This window comes from Ursus maritimus, unplaced genomic scaffold (assembly GCF_017311325.1).
Source record: "Ursus maritimus isolate PB19 unplaced genomic scaffold, ASM1731132v1 scaffold_20, whole genome shotgun sequence".
In the NCBI taxonomy this organism is placed as follows: Eukaryota; Metazoa; Chordata; class Mammalia; order Carnivora; family Ursidae; genus Ursus; species Ursus maritimus.
In genome coordinates, this window is record NW_024424453.1 from 24,489,585 (window position 1) to 24,515,764 (window position 26,180).

Genomic DNA, 26,180 nt, shown 5'->3' on the forward strand with positions numbered 1-26,180 from the left:
TCCTGCCCGAATTCCTGGGCAGGCATTCCGATGCCTGAAGGGCTGTATCGCCGGGCTCCCCAACTCCATGCTAGGAAGGGGCTTTGCCAAAAACCGGCTAGCGAGCCACAAACCTGTGGGGGGCAGGCTCCGCTTCCCCCGTGGGGTGTTCATTTTACATCAGGGCATTTATTTGCTGCTACTTAGTATTTACTTTAAAGGGACGGGGGCTTTGTCGGAAGGAGGCTCTGGGTTTGCTGGTTTGTCTCCAGGCTGCTGTCGGAAACAGCCCGAGCCCGAAGTTAACAGGGCTTCTGTCTTCTTTGCAGAGCCATGGGCAGCAAGAAGAAGGACACTGCCCTGCAGGTAAGCCTCAAGGGGTGCTTGCTTCCAGCACTTGGTTGGGGGCAGGTCGGGGTTGATGAGCAGTGGAAAGCAATGTATAAAGGTGATATTATTTGCCAGCAGGACATGCAGTGTTCTCAAACTTGAGTGTTGTACCCTTCCATCTTAAAGCGAAAAAACCGCCAACAACAAACTTACCTTGACCCCCTAAGTGACAATTTTTTTGTGCCCTTAAATATAAGCAAACATAAAATGGGGTATAAGTGCTTTATGCTTATAGTGCTTATGCAAACATAACCCAAACAGGAATTAAAATAAAACCAAAAATGCAAGAAAATCTGAACCAATACAATTCGATACTGATATATTTTTTGTTGAAATATAAATGCAGCTTGCTTCAAGAATATGACGTACGGTTCTTTTGAGTTTGGGCATGCATCTGTAACTACACTCACTCTGGAGACCCCGTTCTCCCACCCCTGCTCTTTGCAATCATTTGCTTATTCAATAAATATGTTTTGATGTTTTATGTACTACACATTCGTTGTATGGAGTGCTTTACTTCATTTGCACCTGGAGCTAATGACTCTGTAAGCCAGCATCTGCTTTTATTCCTGGTCCCGAACAAGGAGTGCCTTTTTACAGCGTCTCATAGTCAGTTCAGCCCATCTGGATGCATGCTCAGGCATGAGCATGGGCGTAGAGTGGAGTGCTCTTGAGACTCCTGATTCCTCTTTCATTGTCCTCTGTGGCATGAGCACTTTACATGTAAATTTCCAAAGCCTAATGATTGAAAAAGGGAGAGATCAATGCCATTGTAAAGATAGCATGTACTAGGACAGGGTGGGAAGAGCTTTGGACTGAAAGTCTGAAGACTTGATACAGTTCTTGACTCTTCTCTTTGTCGACTCTTAAGACTTGAGATCAATCACATAACCTCTCTTGCTACAGCTTGCCCATCTGTAGAATGAGTGAACCATCCCCAAGGGCCTGCCAGCTTTGGTGCTCTAGGACTCTGGAGTTTTGAAACTTTTCATGTGTCTACATTCTGTCTATAAATAAATTCTAAGCACCTGGACCTATCACTTACTGCTTTGTGAATGATTTCCTCAACCTCTCTGAGACTCCATATCCCTTATGCGAACAGCAAGGATAATACATAGCCGGCAAAATTGTTGCAACGAGACTGCTGGACTGATTGCTGTCTGTGTGGCTGTAAGATTTTTGTCCCATATGATTTTGTCTTCGTCTGTCTATGCCCCGTATCCCCTTTGGGGGTAATATTTTTTGGTGATTTCACAAAAATGTTATTCCCCAGAGCTCTGAATTCAATGTGTGCTCCAAGTAAGTACTCCTGCTTGCTGAGGGATATGCATGGAGACACCTGTGTGAGCGTTGCCTCTCTATCAGATCGGCTCCTTGAAAGCAGGGCTTTCAGCCCAGGAACCCTTCCTCTCTTTGAGTAAAACTATTTCAGGCTCCTTCTATGACTGAGACAGAAATCACAGGACATGAAGAGACTGTCTGGCCAGAATGTGCCACATATTCGCCATTCACTCCTGACCAAACGTAGGGCTTAGTGAAGTCCAGACATTTTCCATGCTCTCCTGCTCCTGCCCCGTTCCTAGGCGCGAGAGTCTTCAACCGTTCGGAGTCCCGGCCCCACGGCTGGTGAGGCTTATCCCATGACAGGGGTGTACCCCAGAGCGCTGCTGCTGACAGCTGGGCCACTGGAAGCGACTGTTATGAGAGAGGGTGGGGGTAGGGACTCTTCTGAACCCTCTGTCCCCTTCTTCAGGACTACCGTTGGGAGCCCGGGATAACGTTGGTCCAACTCTCTTAGATCACTCAAGGCATCAAGAGGAAGACTCTTCCATTTTTTCTGTTTTTTCATAGAAACAAAAAGTGTGGAGGTATGATTTCTTTAGAAAGAGATCTTCAGTAGAAGATTCGCAGATGTGACGTTTTCAGCCCTTTTAAAGGAAAAAAGATCTTAGCATACCTGTATTAAGAAGGAGTGATCACTGTCATGGTCTTTTGATTTTTATAGTTTTAGATTAGCCCCACCAAAACTTACTAACTACAAGGGGAAGGAGAATAATTTCACAGTGCAGAAGACTCACAGGCCACCTTAATCAAGTTATCCAAGCGGACCTCAACCGTGACGGGCAGATCGAAATTGCATGTTACCTGATAGGATGCAACGAGAGAATGTTCTTCTGCTTCTCTGACCCCCCAACCAAACCACCCAATTCCAACCAACCCGAAGATGCACAGCCTGAATGGAATCGGGAAACATCAAACACCCAAACTGAGGGCCATTCCACAAAACAATCCTCTCACAGTCGTCAAATAGATATGAACCTAGATAAATGTCAAAACTGGATTTGAGTGAGAAAACTGCAAAAAATCTCTATAGTGTGATATTTATGTACATTTTATGGACACAAAATAATTTTATATATATTTTTTTGGGACAAGCAACAAGAAAAATTATTTTAAAAAATGACTGAGATTTTCTTAGGTTAGTGGTTATTCGTGGGGATGGAGGCAGGAGGAGATGGGAGGAAAAAGGCAGATGGGGGAAAGAACACAGCTTGAGCTGTATTTGTACCTATTTCAGAGAGGGAGGGAGGAGGAGGAGGGAAGGGAGGAAAGGGGGGAAGCGGGGGAGAGAGGAAGGGAAGGGGGTTCGTGAGAGGTAGGGAGGTAGGGAGGTAGGGTATCTGGAGCAAATACATCAAATCCTCTCCCCCTCCTTGCCCTCAGTAACACAGCCTTTGTTCTGCTTTGGTCTTAGGCTAACATCAGCACCCAGGAGCTTTGGGAGGAAATGCTCAGTTCCAAAGGACTAACTGGTAATTTGAGATAAGTTTTTTAGATCCAGCCTTTTCAAAAGTGCTAAAGGGCCTATTGAACCATGAAGAGAAAAGCTGCCATGAGCTCCATTTCCCTATAATCCTGAGTTTCATAAATGAAGAACCAAGCCATTTCTTTGTGTGTGTGTATATATACACTGCTTGCACATCTGTTGATAAGTTCAGTTCAGGAAAGCAGTCAGTACTCCTGGGTAACAGGGATCCCTTGTTCCAGAGCTGACTGTCGGACCCAAGGGTTGTTTGGTGTGAAGGAATGAAAACCTCTTCTGACTACCTGAGGCATAAAGGGGAATGTATCAGAAGGAATAAGGGGATCTCTTGGAACTCAGGGGCTGGAAGGAGAGCCAGGCATCCCAAGGGGCTGGAACCAGGGACTGCACTGTCATTAGGATACAGCATAGCCACTGTCCCTTGGGCCTCTCTGTCCCTATCTTCTTGTATGTTATCCATTGCAACAATTTACTTAGTAGTTTTTTTAATGAACATTTTTTTTAAGATTTTATTTATTTATTTGAGAGAGAGAGCACAGAGGGAGAGTTAGAGGGAGAAGCAGACTCCCTGCTGAGCAGAGAGACTGATGTGGGGCCGGATCCCAGGACCCGGAGATCATAACCTGAGCTAAAGGCAGACACTTAAGCAAATAAGCCACCCGGGTGCCCCCCAAATGAATTTATTATCCTACAGTTTCTGTGGGTCTGGAATCTAGGTGTTGCTTTGCCTCTGGTTTGGGGTGTCTCTGGTTTTGGGTCTCTCACCAGGCTGCAGTTAAGGAGTAAGACAGGCAATGTCAAAGCTCAACTAAAGAAAGTCCACTCTGCTTCTAAGCTCGGTCATGTGGCTCTGATAGATCTTAGAAGGTCATTTCCAACTTCATTCATGTGGCTGTTGGCAGGACTCCGGGCCCTACTGGCTATTGGCCAGAGACATCAAGTTCTTGCTATCAGTTTCTCCATAAGGCTACTTAAAACTCAGTAACGTTCTGCCCCCAGAGGAGAGGAGAGAGACGGGGAGGGAGAGACATATGCAAGTCAAAGTCTTTCTGTAACTGAATCTCAAAAGTGACATCCCATCACTTTGCCCTACTCTGTTTGGTCACTAGGTTCGGCGTGCACTCAAGGGCAGGGGGTTACATCCCAGGAAGCAGGACTCCCCGGTGGGATCTTAGAGGCTGCCTGCCACACCTGCCCCTACTGTTCCTTTCTCTTCCTCATTGACTGTGCATATCTGGGATCCCTTTCTCTCTCTCTGTCCACTCAGTTCTTCTTCCTATAAGTACACCTGCTTGGCCAGCTTGTGTCCGCTCTTATCTCTCCCTGGTGCCACCCACACCGAGTGACTTCAGCCTTCAAGGCCCCTACACTCTCCACCCCCATGACTCAGTTTATCTTTCCAGCCCCTTCACCCACTGTTCGCTGAGGTGTGTCCTGAGCTCTGATCTGTTTCCTGAACATGCCACAAGTTTCCCCACTTCTTCACTTTTATCCATGTTGTCCCTGCTCCCTGGAATATCATGACCCCATCATAAGCTGGAGATGTTGCCCTCATTCCCAGGCCCAGCTCCAAAGCAGCAGCCTCCTTGCATGAAATCTTTCCAGAATCTCTGCGTAGTCACAACCTCTGGGAGTCGCCTGGGCATTCGGGGTGGGACCCTGTCTCCCCCGTGCCCCCAGCACACACCCAGCTTGGCGAGGCCTCTGTCTGGAGGAGCACTCATGGCTTTCCCCCTAAATTCTGAACACGGGCATTGTCTTTTTCATCTCCATCTCTGGCAGACTTGCCCAGGCCTGGGGCAGAGGGGGCACTAAATAAATGCTGCTTGCATTGATCCGGCAGTATGGTGGGTGGGAGTCTTGCCACGTTCTACTGCCTGAGGGATTACACAGCTTTTTTGATGGTGCGAGGTCTCAACTATTTTGTCTCCATGTCTCATCTGTGCAACTGGAACTTGGCTCTAGGGCAAAACAACCATAACTTCTAGTTCTTTAACGGCAGTAAGAAAACTACCAAAAACAACCATAACTTCTAGTTCTTTAACGGCAGTAAGAAAACTACCAAAAACAACCATAACTTCTAGTTCTTTAACGGCAGTAAGAAAACTACCAAAAACAACCATAACTTCTAGTTCTTTAATGGCAGTAAGAAGACTACCACCCCAGCATTTCTGGAGAATTTGCTGTGTCCCAGGCACTCCAGGTGATCATAACTGACATCTGCTGCGTGGGACTCTGTCAAGCCCTGCTCGAAGCTTGCCAGGGAATTGTGTCGGCTGCGGGCAGCAGGGGCTTGTCCTCCCCTTCTTACCGGGCAGTCTCAAGGAAGAGACGCTCTTCCTTCTTTCTAGAGCCAGCAGACATTTGCTTCCAAAGTCAACCACCATCTTGGAAGTCTTGCCTTCCGCTGGTTCACTTTCATCTGCCTTCAAATAGGCAAGTCTATTCCGATTTACACATGCAAGTGTGTGCCCACGCGTGCACACACACGCACGCGCACGCGTGCAGGCACACCTTTTCATTTTCTCTGCCATTTCTTTCCTTCCTCTTCTCTTTCAGTCAGACTCTTGATACACTTTCTCTCCAGCCCTGCTCTCTCTCCCATAACCTTGTGAAGCAGGCCTTTGCCCCACTAACCAACACTCCTGAATCCATGCATTGCTTCTTTCCCAGAGGGCTTGAAAGAGCACGCACTCAGACGGACCTGGGTTCAAAGCTAGGTTCCACCACTTGAGAATTTAAGGGTTTTTTGGTTATTGTTGTTGTACCTTGGGTTAGTTACTTCATGTCTTTGAACTTCGCACAGTCTAGCACCAGCTGTGTCATGATGATGGGGCCGGGCACGTCCTGCGTGTACCTGGTACATGTGTTGGCTTAGCTTACTTCACTTTCTCACAGGCCCTGTGGCCTCGCGTGATCAGACGAGAGGGTTCCCTCATGCCCAGTCCTGGCACACTCCATAGACTGGGACCGACGAAGAAAAAAGTATCCAAGTTTCCATCTAGGTCTCCATCCTGTACACTTTTCAGGAGAACAGTGTTGATTTTATGAAGTAAATAAAACTCTCCTTTACCCAAAGCAAGTGGCTTTTAATCCATCAGGGGAAAATTTCAAAACTGCATTTACTATCAAAGCAGCTAAGAGTTGATTGTGTGCTGACAGGCTGCCTACCCTGACCTCTTTTAGAATAGATAATTTTAGTACAATTCAAATATTTACTGAGGGCTACTCTGTACCAGCCTGACCGTGAGTGTAGCCTGAAAATTACTACAGGTTAAGGATCCATGCAAAGAAAACTGTTTTCTACCACACTTACTTCATTATGTTTAGAAGTCAGAACACTGAGTTCATAAGAATGAGGGGCGGCTGTGTCTCCATGCTCGCTCCTATTCCAAGGGGAGAATAAATCCCTTGAACCATTAAATAGCCCTGCAAACAGACGTGCACTGGAGTGGAGTTAGTTTGCAGGCATAAATTTCCCTGACGTGGTGAGTGCTGGTCCTCACTGAATGTTCCTGCTTCTTGGTTCCACACAGTTGTCGACGTCTATCAAGGCTGGTGTGGGCCCTGCAAGCCCATGGTGAGCCTCTTCCAGAAGATGAGGATCGAGGTTGGCCTAGACCTTCTGCACTTTGCACTAGTAAGACTGTCTCTCAGCAGAATGTCACACGACATTGTAAAATAATTAAAAATTGAAAAGTGGGAACAGGAAGCACACAGACTTTTCCAGATCATTGAAAAGGCATCGGTTGTGGAATTCTGGGTCATCAGTCGTGATGCTTTATAGTTTCTCTGGAGATGAAGGTTCCACCCCACCCCCACTGCCTGACAGTCACTCTGAGCTCAGGTATCTCTTGACCCTGTGCACAGGGGAGGGGTGTGTGTCGCCCCACACGGGTGCTCCTTCTGGCTCACAGACACTGGGGACTCTGAAGTCTTACTCTCACCCACAGCGTTCCAAGATTTTTATGCTCTCCTCCATCTTGGGGAACGTCTAGCCAATACATTGGATTAATGTATGGACATGGGAATAAATTCCAGAGAAGTGTGCGAGAGACACTGGATGGGCTGCTCAGCTTAGAGGTTCCTGGGCGGAACACAGGGGCCAAGACACCTACACTGACCTCTCAAGGACTTTGCCCTTTCTTCCTGGGGAGTCAGTTCTGACACTTCTGGAGAGAGTGTGTGGCGGAAATGCCTGCCCCTGGACGGGGTTTCTCAGACATGGAGGGCAGTGTGGGGACCGTCCCCCTGTGGTTGTCAGTCCTGGCAGCAGCGGGGTGTCAGAGCAGTAGCTGGCTGGGGAGCAGGAGAAACCCTTGCTTCCTCCTTGTTTATTCTTCAGAAAAGCACACTGTCAACAATTTTTACCAGTATGTCGACAGGAGAGTTATTCTGATATTAGAGGGAAAGGCATGAGAGCCAGCCAGGGTGATCTCTGGGGAGGACAGTCACAGTGTGGATGTGCGTGCAGGGAGGGGTGTGTGTGTATGAGTGTGTCTGTGTATGGGGAGGGGTGTGTGTAAGAGGGATATGTGGGGGGATAGGTGTGAGTATATACACATGGGGTATGTGTGTGTAGAGAGAGTATGAGGGTGTGTGTGTGTGTGTTTATGGGGTATATGTGGGGGGGGGACACGTGCATGTACATATGGGGTGTGTGTCTTGTGTGTATTGTCCTGTGTGATTCTCCCACCATCATGCCCCTGCATCCCAGCACCCCAAGAACCTCCTGACAGCTTGTTTTCTTTAGGCAGAAGCAGATTGTCTTGATGTCCTTGAAAAATACCGAGGGAAGTGCGAGCCGACTTTTCTGTTTTATGCAGTAAGTACATTTGCAGAACCACAACTATCGCAAAACATCAGGGTTCCGGCAGAGGTGTCTGACTGAACGTCACCGAGAGGCTTCACTGATCCAAACGAGGGCTTGTTTCCTTCTGGACTGTGTCTGTTATTTGGGGTAAAGAGAGGCATAGTAAGTCATGGTAATGCAGGTCCCTGCCTAGGACAGTGGCACGGCTCCCTGGCGGGGAGGCCCAGGATGACACAGCTCCCGACGGTCACGCTGGGCTCGGCAGCCTTCCTGACTGGCGGTCCACGGGAAAGAATGGGAGTCACTCAAATGTGTCTGCTTCTTCTGGCTCATGGGCAGTCTTGACTGATGTTTCACAGTCAGAGCACAGGGTTTCCAGACTTCTGTCCTCTGCCCCATGGAGGGAAGCTTTCAGCACACACACTCTACTGGGGTACACAAGCTCCGCGTTCATTTTTATTTAATCATAAGATGTGAAGATACGTTTACAGAAATTCAGAAATGAAAGGGACTATTGAGGAAAGCCAAGTAGTTCCATGTTTTGAAAGGTAATTTGGATGTCTTTGGGTGTGACGTCCATGCTCTGGCCCCATGCCCTCAGGGCCCAGTGCCTCACACCTGGCTTCCTAGCTTAGGTCACCTGCCAGGCCCTGAAGGCAAGCGACGGATATGCTGCTCCTGACTGCAGCCTCCTTCTCATACAGTCAGGGGAAACTGAGGCCTACCCACCCATATCTCCTGACAGCCAGGCCAGGGTTGTTCACTTTGGAAACCTTCGGGCTTCTGCCCTCAGCACTGCAAGTATCACAAATTGGAAGCTTATGGCAAACGTGGTTTGGGTGTTGATTCTCGATGGAAGACCGAAGTTCGATGCTGAAACATGGGTGAGGATAGATGGAGAAGTGGGAAGGAGCCAGAGTGACAGTGGACCACAGGTGCAGAAATGCGATCGCTGTCACAGGGGTTTGCTCGCTGAGCCTGTAGTGATGATGCCATAAATCGTACTCAAGGGTATGGGAGCAGGTGCCAAGGCAGCAGCCTCCGTCACCCTCTGGGGGGCCCCTGCGGGGCGGGGATGCAAATGGGGGGGCCCACTCTCCACGAACCTCTGTGAGTAATGCTCAGACTGACTGCTGAAAAGTTTAAAGCAGGAGACTCAGTCGCCCCAAACACCAGCTCCACTGAGAAGTCTCCTCTGACCGCCCCGGATGGAGCTGGGAATCCATTCTTGCCCGTAATGCCAAGCATCCTGTACGTTCCTCTCTTAAAGTGATGATCTCATTCTATGGTAATTGTTTCTTTGATCTGATCGCCTCTCTCCCGCGGGACTTCCCGTTCATTGAAGCAGGCAACTATGGCTTTTCACGTTGACGGTTCATATTCTTTGCCTCTGTCCTGGTGCTTGGCAGATTAAGTGCTCCATAGGTGTTTGTCGAGTGGACGAGCCCCATCTAAGCCACACTTAGTCACTCACATCCTCGCTGCCCCGCTCCTCCCTTAACTAACTCCCTGTTTCCCTGAAGGGAGTTTTGAAAGGAGAGGCATGGGGTAGAAGGCAGAGAAGTGGATGGAGGCTTCGACCTTGGGCACACGCCTGAGCAAAGCTCTTGGACACTCGCTGTCTGTTGAAAGAGATGAAGATCTGAGAAGAGTTCGAGAAGTTTGAGTAGCGTGTGTGTTCTGTGTTCGAGGGTGGAGAACTGGTGGCGGTGGTGAGGGGAGCTAACGCCCCGCTGCTGCAGAAAACCATCCGAGAGCAGCTGGAGGCTGAAAAGAAGGTGCTGGCCGAAGGCTGTGAGCGGCAAGTGGTAAGGATGCAGTGTCTCCTGTCCCACTGATGTTCCTGGAGCGCTCAGTGGCAAGTGTCATTAAATGCCGAGGCCGTGCCCACTAGGACATACGTGCATTTTATTTTGTTAAAGATTTTATTTATTTATTTGACAGAGAGCACAAGCAGGGGGAGCAGCAGGCTCCCCCCTGAGCAGGGAGCCCGACGCGGGGCTCGATCCCAGGACCCTGGGATTGTGACCTGAGCCGAAGGCAGCTGCTTAACCTACTGAGCCACCCAGGCGCCCCCACACATGCATTTTAAAAACTTCTTTTAAAAAGTCGTCCCCTTCATCCAGAGCACTTGAACTTCTTTTATCCATTTCCTGTTCATCCCCCACTTCAATTCTTAACAGGGATTTCTGGAACCCTGACAATGAGTTCAGAAATGATAATAAAGTTATGGGGCAGAGTAGTGGGTAGAAATCAGCCTCACGGTGAGCTTTCTCCTGGTGACCTGCCCTCGCCTCCCATTCCTGAAAGTTTTACTTGTGATCCCCGAGGGCTCGTTTAATTTAGAAATTAAGCTCTGTCATTCACACAAGCAATAGGATCAGCATAGCTTGTGATTTTGATAAATTATTTCCATGACAGAATAGACTACAAGTTTCTCACAAAAATTTGGCTGCCATCGAACACGGACACCACCTCAGAGAGAGAGAGGCATTTCCTCTGAGCTTCCGTCCAACGAGCCTTAGCGTTCAGTGTGCATTGTTCAAGTTTTTGTATTCGATTCCAAATAGCAAAGCCCTGTTTTTATAGAATGGGGTAGAATCAATCCTATTTTTCTCCAAAAATCACACGTGCTTGTGCTCCCTCCAGGGGAGATGATGTCTGTCTTCACGACTAACCTGCTCGGGGGAGCCAGTTGCTAAGTATCTCCTTGTATGTCACTCCTTCCTTCGTCTTCTGGCCGACTCCCTACGTCATGTTTTCTACTTGACGCTTGTGGAAATGGGCCGAATCTAAACCGTCCAGTCAGCATGGATTTCCTTGTCTTCGAACACCCTCACCCCCACAGTCAGCATGGATTTCCTTGTCTTCGAACACCCTCACCCCCACAGTCATCCGGCTTCCAAAAAGGGTCTTGTAAAGTTCCCAAGGCTGATGTGCTTGACCCCCTTTCCATGGCTCTGCATTTCAGGCCTTTGCTTTTTTTTGGCTTCTGTCAGTGTCTGGAGGTCTTTGTGGTAATTTTAATTAGCTAACTACTTTCTGCTAATGACCAATTTGTTGCTCTAGATTAGAGATGAGGCTCTGTCTGAGGAGGACGGATGCCTCTCCCATGACAAGGACGATGGCGAAGAGGAGGACGTGGGTGAGTAGGGAACCACTAAGCAAGGCGAAAAGGCAAAGCGTGTGAGTAATCAGTGATTTGGGCAATCTGGACTCTGGAAGATTAACCATGCGGCGTTCTGTTTCCAATCACCTGACTTCAAACATACTGTGTCAAATCTCCCTTCTGCCCTTTCTTGGCATCGTAGGTCACTTTCACAGCTTTCTGATCACACTCAAGTATAACAAGTACGACTTCCGAGGCACTTACCCGCATCAGGAAAAGCCCCACTTAATAAAAAGGAAGGTAGAATTTCACGTAATGATGCTGGTGTTTCCTAGGTCTTCATTTGAGCTAAAGAGCTCATTTCTTGTTTTTACCTTTTCCTGAAGGGTCCAAAAGTCAGGAGTCCTGGGCATCACAGATCTTCCTGAACCTTAACTATCAGAAGAGCAACCTGACCTGACGTGGGGAAGCCAGAAGTTAGAAGGGCCGTTGTTGGGAAGGTGGCTTGTGACAGTGACTGAGACGCCAGGGGAAACCAGCATTAAGTTCAGGAGCTGAGTTGGAAGGAGAAGGAAGATTTTTATTATTGCGTGAAGCAGAAAGGCTGTTTGTGTGTGGATAATGAGGACTGTTTGAGTTGGACTCTAACAAGGAAAGAGGCACAGTTCAGGAGAGCAAAAAACCTTCAAGTGTGAAAAAAAATCAGTGTTTAGGCTTCCGTAGGAAACAGATGTTACCTCCTTTTTTGGATGATCTTCTCTTCCCTCCCTCATTATCTCCTCTCAAATCAAGTCTCTCCACCTAGAAAATAACATAAAAGCCTGCCCTTGCCCTTAGCCTTCCTCTCCTCCACGCCTAAGCTCCCTGAGCTCCCATACTCCTTAGGCCACCCCTCACCTTTGCCCCTGCCGGACCTGGTTCTGTGCTGGCTCCTCCCTGGTGCTCATGGGGGACCACTGACCTTCTAGGTGCCAAATCCAACACACAGTGTCCAGTCATATCCTACAGCCTCCCTTGGAGGACCTGGATGATGTCCACAGTGTCTTCCTTCTCCAAACCCTCGTCTCTTTTGGTTTCTGAGATGTCATGACCTTTCTCATTTTCCTTCTACATCTCTGGCCTCTCTGCAGCCTCCCCTTCACTGGCCTGTTCTCGTTTGTTCCCCTTTCAAGTTGGAATTCTCTGGGCCCCGATCTGGCCTCTTCTCTTCTCACCCCGCACCTCTAAAGGATCTCATTAATGGGTCAATGTATACGGGATTTCATTGTAAGAGTCCCTTAAAGTCTAAGTGTTCATGGGATGTTAGAAATAATACTCACATAAAAATGGATAGATTTGTTGCTTAAAAAGATTCACATTTTTGCAGTACACGTTTCTGAGATTTTCAGAGTAGGAAGCTCTCCTCAAATGCGGACGTTGTCATGTTTCATTGCCACGCAACTGATATAAAGGTTGAGAACAGAAAATAGGCTATGGGGGGATACAGAGCCTGTGGAGAGTGTAGGAAGCTCACCAAGGCCAAGCTGATACAAACAGGAGTATAGTAGCGATGGGCTGATGACTGGACACTGGGTCCCCTACAGGCCTGAGCAGGGACTACAACCACATGCCACCTCCATCAACACCACAGCTGCCTGGACCTGTGGACACTGACCAAAGCACAGCCATCAGGACACTGTTCAGGGAGCTATGACTGGTACCTTGGCTCCAAACGACGAGCTGGCCAATGTGGTCTTCTCTCAGGAGAATTTGTGTTGACAGAGAAGACGGTTATTGCAGTTTGGTAGAATGTGCTGGTGCTGAAAACTCATACAGACTCAGGCTCTGGGGCAGTCATTACTGCCCATATGCCACAAAACATAAAAAGAAGCACTGGTGAAGGAGCCCATGGAGTGAGAGGAGAACACAGTAGACAGCAGTTAGGGGCTCAGGATCAGGGGAGGAGACAGGAAGGCACAAGAGAGGCCAGGCCCGTGTTTCCTCTGCTCCAGCTCTCCCCAACTCCAAGCCGACTCTTTCAGTTGTTGCTGGGGTCTGCTCCTAGTTGTCTCTGATCTCCTCCCTGCTCTCCCTTCCTTTCCTCCCTTCCCACCCCCACCCCACCCCTCTTCTCCCAGGTTCACGTCCCTTGCCTGTCTCCGTCCCTTGTAGCCAGGTTGAGGGTGAGGTCTGCAGCCAGACCTGTGCCTCCACTAGAGTCCAAGTGTGTGGGGCACAGCCAGGAGCCAGCAGGGGGGGCCCTGGGAGCTGTGTGCAGAGCCTACGTGGTCCCTGTAGATGGCCCCCTGAGAACCTCATGGTGCTGTGAGCCCAGCGTTTGACGCCAGCGTCCTCCACTTCTTGCAGCTTCATCAGGGAAGACCTGCACGTTGGCCATCATTAAGCCAGATGCAGTGGTCCACGGAAAGACTGATGAGATTATTATGAAGGTAAGAGAGACCACAGACCACGCTTCCCGGACAGACTGCCCTCATGTGTCCTCTGGTGGAAAAGCAGGGGCGGGGCATCGAACAACAGTGTGCTAGTGGGAAAAGGAGGTTTCTGAGGAGCTCCATCAAAATTCCAGTTAAGGCAATAGAATCTTTTAAATCCATTTGGGACAGATATGTTGAGGATGAGGGTCTCCGCTGCTTTTGTGTTACCTTTCCCAGTATCTTTTACTTTTCAGCACATTTGAATATGAATTTGGGCTTGATTTACCCTTTCACAATATATGTATATTTTACAGATCCACGAAGCTGGTTTTGACATTTTAGCAAATGAAGAGAGAACCATGACCGAGGCAGAAATGCGACTTTTCTATCAACACAAAGCTGGAGAGGTCAGCTCATCTGCTTCCACACATCCAGCACACTCTCGTTTCTTTCTCTTTCTCCAACGTTATGCGTATAGATTGATGTTAGCTTGGCAATAACGTGTTACGAAGAACAAGAATATGAGCAGCAAGAAGGCATGAATTTGCTCTCAGCATAGTGATTATAGCCTGTGTCAGGTAAAAAGTTCTTTGGTTGCAAGGAAGAGATTTTGATTCTAACTTCAGTAATGACATAAAGAATTTATTGTAAGGATACTCCATAACTCCCAGAACTGAAGAAGAGAGTTGAAGTTGTTGAACAAGAAGGTGTTGGGGAGAAGGACCAAGACAGTTGTAGGGATCTTAGGTGCAGAATCCCATGAACAGTCACTCTTGGTGCTGCTATTGGACAACTCAGATTCCATCACTTTCCACTTGCTTCTGCTTCTGACTCCCCTCCTTGGGATGGAAGCCTAGTGGACCTAGCTTGGTCATAGCCCTACCTCTCAGGTGAGGTGTGTGTGTTTGGGGGGCGGAGGGAGAGGCATCATGGTTGTCAGCCAGACTAGGCCAAGTGAAATGGGGAAGGGCGGCTCCCCAAAGGAAAATCAGAGTACTGCTACTTGAAGCAGTGGGAAGGGTTGCAAGGCATCGCAAAAAATAAGTCTTAGCTACATCGCACCCCATGGTCATCCGGCATCCACATGATTTCCACATGTGTCCCTACCTAGCTTGTTACAGTCTCTCATCCAACCCCAAACAAGTCAACTCAAAGTCTCATTTTCCTGCCTTTGCCTTTATCTGGGTTCTCTGGGTGTGGCTGGTCATTACCACCCCCCTCCCTTGGCCCTCATGGGCATGCTGGCCGATGTCAAGGCTACTCACTCACCCCCTCTTTTCCTGTGGGTGGGATGGGCCCGCTGACCCACTATAGGCCCCAGGACCCCTGCCCTGGGTCACTGTTTCCTCTCCCTGTGCTAGGAGGCATTTGAGAAGCTGGTATATCACATGTGCAGTGGACCGAGCCACCTCCTGATACTCACCAGGCCTGAGGGCACTGAGGACGTGATCGCTGCCTGGCGAACGCTCATGGGGCCCTGTGACCCTGATGTGGCAAGGAGGGAGCAGCCTGACAGGTGATGTCACCAGCTGGGGTCTTTTCATTTATCTCAAAACCTGCATCCAAGGAAGCCAAGAGCCCTACTCTATATTCAGCCCTGAATCCATATATATATATATTTGGAGAGACCCTGACCTCTTTGCTCTCTATTTAAGGAGACTCTGCTATCTTCACCCTCTGATCCAATCCCACAGTTAGAGGTTTCCATAGTATGGTCCCAGACACACATGCAACACTCATCCAGGAAATACGGATTGCAGAGCCCCACCAAAATTTGCCAAGTCAGAGACTCTGGGCGGGGCCTAGGGATCTGCATTGCAGACTCAACCCTCTTCACCCTCCTCCCTACCCAGGGTGTTCTGAGGCGCCCTAGAGTCTGAGCACCCAGTTCTGCAATCGGCACTAGGCCGCCTTGGCCCTGTATTTAGCCTGGCATCGCCAATGCCAAATCCACTGTGTCTTACCTTTGAAGTGAGAGAGCCCTAGCCACCAGGAAAGAAATGAGCAAGAGACTAAGTAACTGCAGTTGTAGGGGCCAGAACATTCATGTGTGGGACTGGTAAGACAGCCCAGGGTTCATATCCTAGGTTACCCCATACTCGAGTAAGTCCTTTCTCTGAGCCTCGGTTCTCTCATCTGTAAAATGGGGTTACGACACCTATCCTGGGAGGCCACAGAATGTTGTTAAGAGCACTTCTTAGGGCCATCCATTAATCCCTCTTTGCCTCAATTCCTTCATCTGAAAAATGGGTATTACTATGCCTCAGACATCGATGTGAGGATTAAAGGTGCCTATGTATGTGTGTGTGTGTATGTACATGAAGCACTTGGAACAGTGCCTGACACAAAGAAAGCCCTAGCAATGTTAGTATTGTCTTATGGGGTGACTGAGGAATTAACGATGCACACCTATACCAAGCTCTCGGCCGGGTGCTAGTCTCTGGTAGTGATATCAACAAAAATGGCAGCTCCCGAGCTTGCACCATGACTCATGCATATTTAAACTGAGAATCATGCCGGAGTGTCCTTCCCAGGGCTGTGGCACAAGTGAAACGGGATCATGTATGTGAAGTACCTGGCAACGTGCCCAGAACACCATCATGATGGAATAGATGTCAGCTACCATCCCTACTGTTGTTCTTGGCGTTGCCAACGGAGAGAAAGCCGTTTCACAGAAACGCGGGGTGCTAACTGGTTGCTGGTGCCCATGCTGTCAGAGAGCAAAACGTTTCTTTTCAAATGAAACAATTGTTTCCCGTGCATTTTGCCAACGTTCGCAGTCTCCGCGCTCAGTTCGGCACAGAAATGCCCTTTAACGCAGTCCACGGAAGCCAGGACAGAGACGCCGCCAGCCGAGAACTGGCATTGCTCTTCCCCACGTTTAAGTTTTCAGACGAAGTTCTGGAAGCCTCTCTGGGTAAGTCATCAAGGCAATGGTCTTTATTAAATCTGCCGTGAGTATCTGGGGGGGGGGGTTGATAATAACTATGTGGTAACCGAGTCTTCAATCTAATAAGGTCCTATTTGAAAGAGAGGGGCCGTTATATAACTTTAGTAGCAGTCCCGATCAGTTCTGTGTTTTCACAGAGTAATGATGTTGCTTTTTAATACTTCATTACATTTTTTTTGCTGCATTCTTACTTTGGAGTCCTATTTTCATTGTAAAGTCACTTTGCATTTTCTTGTGGAAACCACTGGGAAAATGTAACTAGCTTTCTAGAACCCTGCTTCAAAGCCAGTTAGAGGCCAGATGTCACTGCCTCACTTCCTCTGTGCTTCACACCCCCCATGCCAGGCCCTTGGTGGGGTTGCGGGGCAGTGGAGCACTATACAAAAGGGCCCTGAGCCTGCTGTGACCCTTGTATCCCTCAGCCCCCACATTTTGGGAAAAGCACACTTGGTCCTCTCCACCTCCAAATCTGAGTGAGAAACCCAAGGGGTCCAGAGTGCATGTGACTTACCCCACTCCACAAGGAGAACTAGGCCTGACCCATGACGCTCCTGCTGCCGAGTTGGGTGTCCGGGCTCTGAGCCTGAGGTGAGGTGGGAGGGGCCGGGGTGAGTATCCTGGGAAAAGCAAAGGATGTGAGGGTGGGATTCCTGGCAGAAGGCTGCATGTAGATCTGAAATGCTAACAACATACTTGGGCACAAACGTTCGGGTTTTAACCAATATATTTACCTACATGTTTGATAGGTTCACAGTCTCCTCGAGATCTGAATCCAGCCGAGTAAGGACGGGTGGTCTGAGGGCAACGGAAGATGGGACAGGAGCTGGCCCGCGCTGGCCCTCATTTCATCCTTGTGGCTGCTTGCTGCCAGCCGAGGGGTGTAGAGTAGGGAGATCATGGGCAGCGTGGCTTTATACGGATCAGGGACCCAGGCTGACACACGCGAGCGCGTGCTGTGGTTCTTCAAAGCCATTCCCCTGCTGGGAGGAAGTCTCACTCAGCTTTCCTCTAGGACCTGCCCTCAGACAGTGCCCAGGATGCGTTCCCTTACGTGTCCAGGGTCATGGCGCACCTTCATCCTTTTGGGGGGCGATTGGAAACAAGTGGTATTACTCGGGGCCAAGCCTGGGGAAGGAGGAGAGCAGCCTGGCTGGGGAATACTCATCAGTGCTACTGAGGAGAGTGCTGGGAGATGAGAGCCTGATTTTGAGCAAAGGGGACATTTCCACAGCGGTGTGAGCTCAGACGCACCCCAGGAATAAACGCCCAGCCCCCTGTGGGCACGGTTCTGAAGCAGCTTGGTTGGGCTGCTGACGTGCTGCTCATTTGTTGGGTGTGTCGTGCCTCCTTAGTTGTCAGGAGCACGGTATGCTTCCCACTTACTCATCACTTTCTCTGCTAAGGGTCAGGGGTCAAGGGCACTGGAGACAAGACTATCCTGGGTTTGAATCCTGGCTCCGCTAGTTCTCAGCTGAATAGCCTCAGGAAAGTTACTTACCTCTCTGGGCCCCAGTTTCCTCACCTGTGAAACGGAGATAATGACAGACCCATTATTAGCCCCATAATACCTCCACAGTAGTGATCTTCCTCACCAGGCTGTTGTGAAGATGGAAGGAGACAAAGGATATTGAAGTTCTTAGCCTGGGGCCTGACACATTTTAAGTCCTCAACAAATTACTCATTCTCCTCATTTTTTTTAAAGGTTTTATTTTTAAGTAATCTGCACACCCAACATGGGGCTCCAACTCAACAGCCCCAAGATTGGGTCTCATACTCCATCAACCGAGCCAGCCAGGTGCCCCTCATCCTCCTAATTTTTTATTCCTGGTTCTGAACACACATCTTAGGATCTTTCTCTACTGTCCCTTCCACCCTGACCCCTCGCTTCATTGTCTGTGATGCAGTTAGAGCCCTTTTCCTGCTTCTTTGTGGATGGTGAGTGGGACAGAGGATGGGCACAGGGCTACGTTTCAGAAGTCCTGTAGAACATCTGTCGTCCCACAGGCCATGGGGGTGAAGGAGCGGTGGGCCCCACTGAGGCACGTCGCTTTGCTGAGGACATGGACTGAGAGAGAGGCTGGGCTGCTCTTCCGGAGCATGTGACCAGGGGCAAGGCCACGAGATGGAATGTCAGTGCACTTGAATCAGCTGCACATAGGAAAGCTCCAGAATTGGAACTTACTCTTTTCAGCACCAACACTTTTTTGGTTTAGCTATGTCTCGTGAACAATAAAAATAGTATATACTTTCTTGCCTTATTAAACAGTATATAGAACATACAGATTTTCGTTTTTGTTTTTTGCTACCTCTGGGATTTTATAAAATAAATGGACATCAGTTATTGTACCCTGGTGTGATATGGTGTCATCTCAGGGGATACTGAGTTACATAGGACAATGTTTCCCCAATAATACATCTATTTTATGGATTAAACAAGTTAAGAGTTCAAGTTGGTAACTATGAACTTGAAAACAGTGCAAAAAGATTGGCTATAACACTTCCAGGCATATGGACGTGGAGGCAGATAGAAATTGGCTTTGATCTTCCTGCTGCCGACCCAGTCACGAGAGCAGTCCTGCAACGCTGCCCAGTTGACCACCTGAGGTTCTCCATGAATCAGGTCATGTTCATAAAGAAATGTTTGGGAGTTACATTGGAACCAGGGTTCATCTGATTTTCTTGACACTCCCTTCCCCCCATTTCTTTGGTTTCTGATTCTGGCTACTGCTTAAAGTCTGAGAGCTCCCAGTGGAGCCAAGTTGCCTCCAGCTTTCGCTAAGTCATCTGGTTGAGCCATCCTTCCATGGCTGTGTCCTTAGGGTTGAATCCCAGGAGGTTTTCAGTAACTATTATTACCCCTGTGAATATTAACATGGACAGCAATTCCCTCCTGCTAGTTTGCTCCTTGGTCTATTTGAAAATTCACTAAGCCCAGGCATCCACTTTCCTCTCTGAGGAAAAGGCTGGGTTCTACTCCCCAAGGCAAATGTTAGCGATTTCCTTTCATTTGCTGGTTTTCTCCAGAAGACTTTGCTTAGGACTTGACGTTCTTTAAATGCGCAGTTAGCTCCCAGAAGACAGCTCTTCATGGGTGCACTACTCTTTTTGCCAGTGCTACGCTGGCGCTGGGGACGGAGGGATGAGTCAGGCTGTGTGAAGAGGGGAGCAAGGCCTGTGACGCTGGGTGGGTGGCTGCATTCCCCACGACTTTTTGTCACCTTTAGATGCAAACATGCATGCCCGTTGTGTTCAGCGGCATCTGTACTGACCTCCATGGGAAACAATGTCCTCAGAGGGTCCCTCCCTGACAGGATGTCAGGAAAATTGAATCCACTGTTCCAGACCTCCAGATACTCAGCCCGTCATGGGGCTGCACTCTTTCCTTTGAGTGGGCTCAAGAGGGGGATTCAATGCCTCAGAGGAGCATTAGAACACTGCACCTGGTCTTCTACACGCACAGGTGCTGTGCGGCTCTGAATGAGCTACTTGGGGGTGCACCCAGCTGACCGCTAATCTCCCCAGAAGCTGGGAAGCCAAGGATCTTCCATCACTGGAGAGATGAGAAATGGTGTGACCAAGGCTTCTGAAAGCAGTTGGGGGAGAGGAAGAGTAGGTGGGGGAACTGAGACTGTAGGGGTGATGCGTGTTGCTCTCTGTGATGACCTTTAAGCCTCGCCAGGAAGTAGCTGGGAGTGGTGGGGTTGGGAGAGGGGAAGGCAGCAGGGGCAGTAGAGGGGAAGGAGTGGTGACACACCCTTTCCATCAGTAACTGGGTAGAGCATTTCTTTTCTCAGAGTCTGGAAGGTTCAAAGCAGAAGGAATAGGGGTGCGAGGAAGGGGGGGTTGTTGGAGGAGAAAAGCCTTATGAGAGTGGCTAAAATGTCAACCGACTCTGAGGATGGAACTCCTTGGCAGAGACCTTGGGTCTGGCTTCCTACAATGGAAGCAAACCAGGGGGCGAAGGATGACTGCAGTTTTGGGCATTAAGGCCTCTCAGCTCCTGGGTGTGAATGCCAGATAGGGCAAGGGCAGGCCCTGCTGCATGAAATAAAGAGCGAGAGGGCTGACTGCCCAGCAGAGCCAAGGCCAGAGGCTGCATAGAGGGAGGAAAGGTGGCTACATAGGTCACGATGTGGCCCTTGAGGCAGGGGTTTCCAGTGTTCCCAGGTTGTAAACCAAAACTACCCTCATGCTGGAAACAGACACATGCCTCTCTGTCCAGCAATCAGGTGAAATGTGCAAAGGAGCAGGACTAGGGCAGCACCAGCCCCTATCCCAGGTAGCAAGGTGTTGGGACCTCCTCCTGTCAGCTCTCCATTAGAATCTGGGGTCAGTCTCCCATTTCCCAGGTCTCACTTTCATGTCTGCCCTGTGGCAAGGGAATTTCCTCCCCTGCCAACCACCTCACCAACCACCACATCCCCGCCCCCCATGTTCCGGGTAAATGTCCTTGGCTTTCTGTTTCTAGGGAGGCCAAGAGATAAGAGGTGCTTCTCTACATTTTAGAGACGGGGGAAAGAAGGCTTTCTGTTTCTAGGAAGGCCAAGAGATAAGAGGTGCTTCTCTACATTTTAGAGACAGGGGAAAGAAGAGCACCTGGGCATCCTTGCAGAGGGAGAGCAGCGGCTTGTGCACGGGGCCGCTGGTCATCCGCCAAATTCTGGGCCTGAGTCCAGTGCGTGGTGGCAGCGGAAGAGTGGCATACGTAGGGGGCTGAGGAGAGGATCGAGGCAGTGGACACAACACTGGGGAGGTCCTGGTGGCTGGGAGTGGCCACCTGTAAAAGGTCTGCTAGACTTCAGGAGGCCAAGAAGTGGGGTTCCCAGACTGCTGCAGATACCCCCTATAGCGCAGCTATAACCACCACAGGGCACCAGCCCCCACTCTGAACTGCAAATCACTTCCCAGCCTCTTACTGACCAAGAATCATAGGTTTCAAAAGCCAGGACACATCATCTTCCAATGTTTCCTAATGTTCTAGACATTCGGAAAACAGACTCCTTTTTAGAAGTTGCCATGATTTTTTTCTTGGCTTTTATTAGCATGTGTTAAAATCATATTATCCAAACACTATCAGAAGAACATGTATTGTTCTGCATAAAGTGCTTAAGGAAAAAAAATGCAACTTATTAAATTGGACATTCTTTTCTAGTTCATAAATTTTGGGTTACAATCAGGGCACAAAAGGAGAAACAGAATGCAGTATTAGAGAGAGCGAGAAGCTTAGTGAAGGACTTGGGTGGAGACACAGACCACGCCCCATTCCTCCCACTTCCTTGCTGACTGAACACTGCACCTGCCTAAAGCAGCAAACAGCTTTGTTTTAATAAATACATTTTTCCTTCATTCAAATCAGAACAGATAATTATAGTAAAGCACTTTTTCTTTGTCCATCTGTTTATAGCCACAGGCAAGATTTATCCACAGAGTTTAAGTGTGAAAGTGTTATTTCATTGGGCTTTCAGCTTTCTAATGCTATCTGGGTTCAAGATTGTCTCAGCAATTCATTATTGGTTTCCTTAATATTTACCTCGTACTTTAAAATACCGACTCTATAGTGTTTGTGTTACGAATGCCAACCAAGGATATTTTCTCAGTACTAGAAGTGTCAATGAGTAGGCCTACATAAGGCTTTATTCGCAATAAACTCGATTTTCTTTAAACTGGTGTTCTCACATTAGCACTCTGATGGTCGCACAAAACCCAAGTTCCTGTTGTGACAGATTTTTAAATTGGTGATGTTCTGAAAAAACAAAACAAAACAAAACAAAACAAAACAAAACACCAACTTGGAAATCTCTGTGTTTGAATCTTGGGTGGTCGTGTTGAGAACAGGAAAAATTGCATTAAATACACTTAAAAACATTCATTTGCAATCAAACATATTTAAATCCTCCAAGGAAGGTGCAGGGTGGTGACGGGGTGGCTGCGGCGTGAGCAACCCCATCAGGAGTGGCTGGGAGGCTTGGGACTCTGCCAGCGGCACACACTCACGGCAAGCTTCTGGGCCACAGACCTCGATTCCGGGCCGCAATGCCTCTGGGCTTCTTTTAGCAAAGGGAAAGGAAGGCTGGTTGTTCCTCCAAACAGTCAAGAGCAACCTCTGTTGAGTTCACCTTGAAGCTGCCCCGGAAGCTGGAGCCAGACGCCAAGCTAAGGGCTGCAGAAGGGCGAAGTAGCACTCGCTGTAAAAGCAGCCGTCTTCCATCCTCTGGGGAGAGTCCCTTTCCCTTGCTCAAACTTCAGTGCTTTGGGCTTCATGCAGGAAAAGATCTCAGCCACGTCTTACTCCAATTTTGATCTCATTTTACAAAAGTACACTGAATAGCAGTCCTGAGTGACTAGTAGAATTAGCTGAGTATAGCTAAGAGAAAAACAGCTTTCTAAACTATCGTGTTCTTTGCTTCTTCCTACAGATGAGTCTGTAGAACATTCTTTAGTTTCACAGTGATATATGCTGTTTCCGGAAGCACAAGGTGATCGCACTTTGTTTCCACGAAGTGATGACCTGCTTTAGTTTGAGCATAAGGTTCCATGACTGGCTCTAAATCCTGCCAGATATCCCTACACCGATGACAGGACTTAGGGCCTTTGGGAGGCTCCTGATGCCCAGTTCCTGCCAAATGTAGCCTGCCAGAGTCAGGGCTGGGCTTTCACTATCAGTAGTTGTATTTCCCCTTGATGGTTCAGAAATCTTATGGTGACTTTGTTGCCTCACTCCACTACACCCTGTCCATCTGACTCGGAAGCCTGAGAGCTTATTGAATTAGGCTGAAAAGAGGCTCTGTACCTGCTGATATTGACGGCAGTAAGATGCTAGCTTACTATTTTGCACAGCACCATATATCATGCCTGTTACTCAGGCCAACTACAACCAACCTTTTTTTCTTCTTGTTTTTGTTTTTTGTTTTTTGTGTTTTTTTATAAAGAAAATCTATGTAAGTTGAGGTTCAGAAATGCATATATTTTTTACTTACAAATATTCATCTGACCAAAATTCAACATAACCTTTATGGAACACTTAACAATTGTTTTGTTTTTAAAATAACATTTCATTCAAACTGTATATAATTCAGTAAAGTTTTTTTATACAGCAAGCAATGCTTAAACCCTGGAAAATCTGTAGAAAAGAGATTTTCACACAAAATAAGAAAAGAAAAATTTGAGGTATCCCTCACATTCACACACTCATTCATTCTGACCCACGAGCACACACACGCACACACACCTGCGTGTGCAGAGACACATTCATTCTCACTCACAAAGTGGCTGCAGCATAGGCAAAAAATTGTAGGTCCAAAGGAAAATGATTGATTGTTCTAATAAAGAGTCCAGGTAGCTCAGAAAAAAACAAAACAAAACACAATAGTCCTCTGAGGAAATTACTACCTCAAAAAAATGTTCTCAAGATGAATTTGAGATCTAAGCCTACCAAATTGCTTTTGCAAAACAGCTCCCTGCAGTCCAAGGTGACTTGTGCAAATAGAAGGAATCAAATGAGGCTAGTTCCTGTACTTCCTTTAACAAGGATGTGGGATGCTTGCAGGTGCCCAGGGCGCTCCCATCACGCCAGGTACTGCTGCAGTGCCATCTTTGCCCTGAAATCACAAAGTTCCTGTTAGCCATCATTTCAGAAGTGTAATTGAGGCAAAAATCCTGTGGCTCAAAGATGGTAATGGGGGGGGTCTAAAAAGATCCCCAAAGGGAACTGGGGTGAGCCCAGCTGGGTGACTACCGTAAGGGGCAGAGATCTGTGGTCAGCAGATAACTTCAAACCCATGCTGGCTACATTCCTCTTCCTGGTTCTCTTAGGATGGGCTACTCTTGTCCTTACACCTGCTGTGGTAACATTCTATAGTTTCCCTTTGTCACTGGCATTTGGCTACAATGGACCCAAAATTCTTTACTTTGTCCTATCGCCATGCAGGTTTTTAGCAGGTGCTGCAGGATACTGGGGAGGACACTTAGGGTTCTGGGAAGCTAAGAGGAAAACTGACCCAGGGAGAGGCAATCAAGTGCAGATTAGGAAGTGCATGGGGGGCCTAGAGCCCATGACCCAAGGCTGTCTCATGGTTCAAATGCCTTCAAGTTGAGGAAGGAGGTTAGAGTTCCATCTCATTCTTCTCATCATGCCTGCTGACACTGACTGGCATGGGATGTGGGTTGTTAGGGTGGCTGGGACGAAGGCAGCTAGTTGGAGAGGAAGCAATGTGATGTGGGCAGTGGCCTCACCCATCCTGATCCTTGTAAGTGTCTTCCTTTGAGCTGGGACTGAGGAGGACTCCTTCACTACTCCAATCATGAGCTTGGTAAAGTTTCTCAAGAGGCTACAATTGTGGGAATTAGGAAGTCAGGTTTTAGCAATGGTCTCCCCTGCTAAGTTACGGAAAGAAATGGCTAAAATGTTCGGTTACTACTAGCCGATGAAAGTGAGCCAAGGTGGACTGGGCATGCAATAAGCTGGATGCAAGCACAGTCTCCAGTGAAGTAATGGGTATGACCTACAGTTTTAAAAGTGGCTACTAAGGGATGTCCTTGTAATAACCTAAGACTCTATATAGTAACTGCAAATAGTCCAATCCATCAAAATGGAAAGCCCCGTACAGATGGTCTCCGAGTTATGAGCAAGTCGGTTCTACAAGGTCATTTTCCTACAAAAACAAGCTTATGAATGATGCCACAGGCTACCCCTTAATGACCATCTACCTCACCTCACAATCCCAAGGCCTTTTGAGCCTGAGGTGGAAAGGGCTGTTTGGCAATAGCTCCTCATCTGTAAGTGTTCGAACGTCAAAGGATCACAAAGCCTTAAAGACAGAAGGAACCTGAGAGATGTCTTCTTTAGGTAACAGACTCCATATGCCATTGTGGGAAGTTCCACCTGAGGGTTTTGACGAAACTGAGAACTACCAATTCAGACTCCTCCTGAATCTTTCTCAGGGGCTGCCTATTTCTAATACCTCAGAGACCATGACCTTATTATCCTCCTGCTACCTCTTAGTATCTTAAGGCGTCTTTCAGATGGACGGTTCTTGAGGCAAGATCACCTTTCCTTAGATGGACTAGGTAGGGTAGCTCAAACCTTGATTCTTTTAATGCAGTTTAAGAACTGCTGAAAACTTACGTGCCATGCAAACATGGGGAAACAGCACCAGACCGATCTAAGCCATTGTAGGCTGGGGCTGAAACCTATCGTACATCCTGCTGTGAGGCCTCTTTTAATGTTCCCAGTCATCCCGGAAATGATTTTGATCAGAACTATTTTCATTTCTGGACGAACATGAAAAAAGACACCCAGGAAACGATGTGGCCCTCAGCCAGGAGAGACGGGCTGACAGAGCGCACCACTGAAGTCAGCAGCCACTAGTTCTCAAAGCACAGCTCAAATCTGGCCATCAGCAAGTACCTGCATGTCACTTGCCTTCGATGGGACACTCACCTGAGCAGCAGCCTTGGGCTGCAATTATTTGGGGGGATTTGTCTTCTTTAACCCACTGGATGGCAAGCTTCAGGGAGGCAGGGGCCCAGCCTGCTCTGTGTGCTCCAGAGGCTGGCAAAGCCATTCACTTGAGGAGCAATTACCAAGCACCTTTTCCCTTCAGTGGGCAGACAAGCAAGCTGACAGCCACGACACAGTGTTGTATGTCCTATGGGTGCTACAGGAGTCCCTGGCAGAAGGGGTCCCCTGACAAAGCCTAGGG

At 48.3% G+C, this 26,180-nt stretch overlaps 2 protein-coding genes across 4 annotated transcripts in view; one reads left to right on the plus strand and one right to left on the minus strand.

The window, feature by feature from the left end:
• The first annotated feature begins 312 nt into the window (after positions 1-312).
• NME9 (NME/NM23 family member 9) lies at positions 313-16,487 on the plus strand. The gene is made up of 10 exons (XM_040636581.1): positions 313-345; positions 3,125-3,182; positions 6,730-6,833; positions 7,947-8,018; positions 9,698-9,814; positions 11,076-11,151; positions 13,462-13,544; positions 13,844-13,936; positions 14,891-15,045; positions 16,310-16,487. Exons 1-10 carry the CDS (start codon positions 313-315, stop codon positions 16,485-16,487), a joined length of 969 nt encoding a protein of 322 aa, XP_040492515.1.
• A 5,608-nt stretch (positions 16,488-22,095) lies between these two features.
• The window catches only part of ARMC8 (armadillo repeat containing 8), a 104,974-nt gene continuing 100,889 nt past the window's right edge, over positions 22,096-26,180 (minus strand). For all 3 annotated transcript variants that reach the window (XM_008708090.2, XM_008708076.2, XM_008708082.2), the window contains one exon: positions 22,096-24,077. In XM_008708090.2, coding sequence (XP_008706312.1) covers positions 24,044-24,077 — 34 coding nt within the window. In that variant the 3' untranslated portion in view covers positions 22,096-24,043. The remainder of the gene's footprint in view (positions 24,078-26,180) is intronic.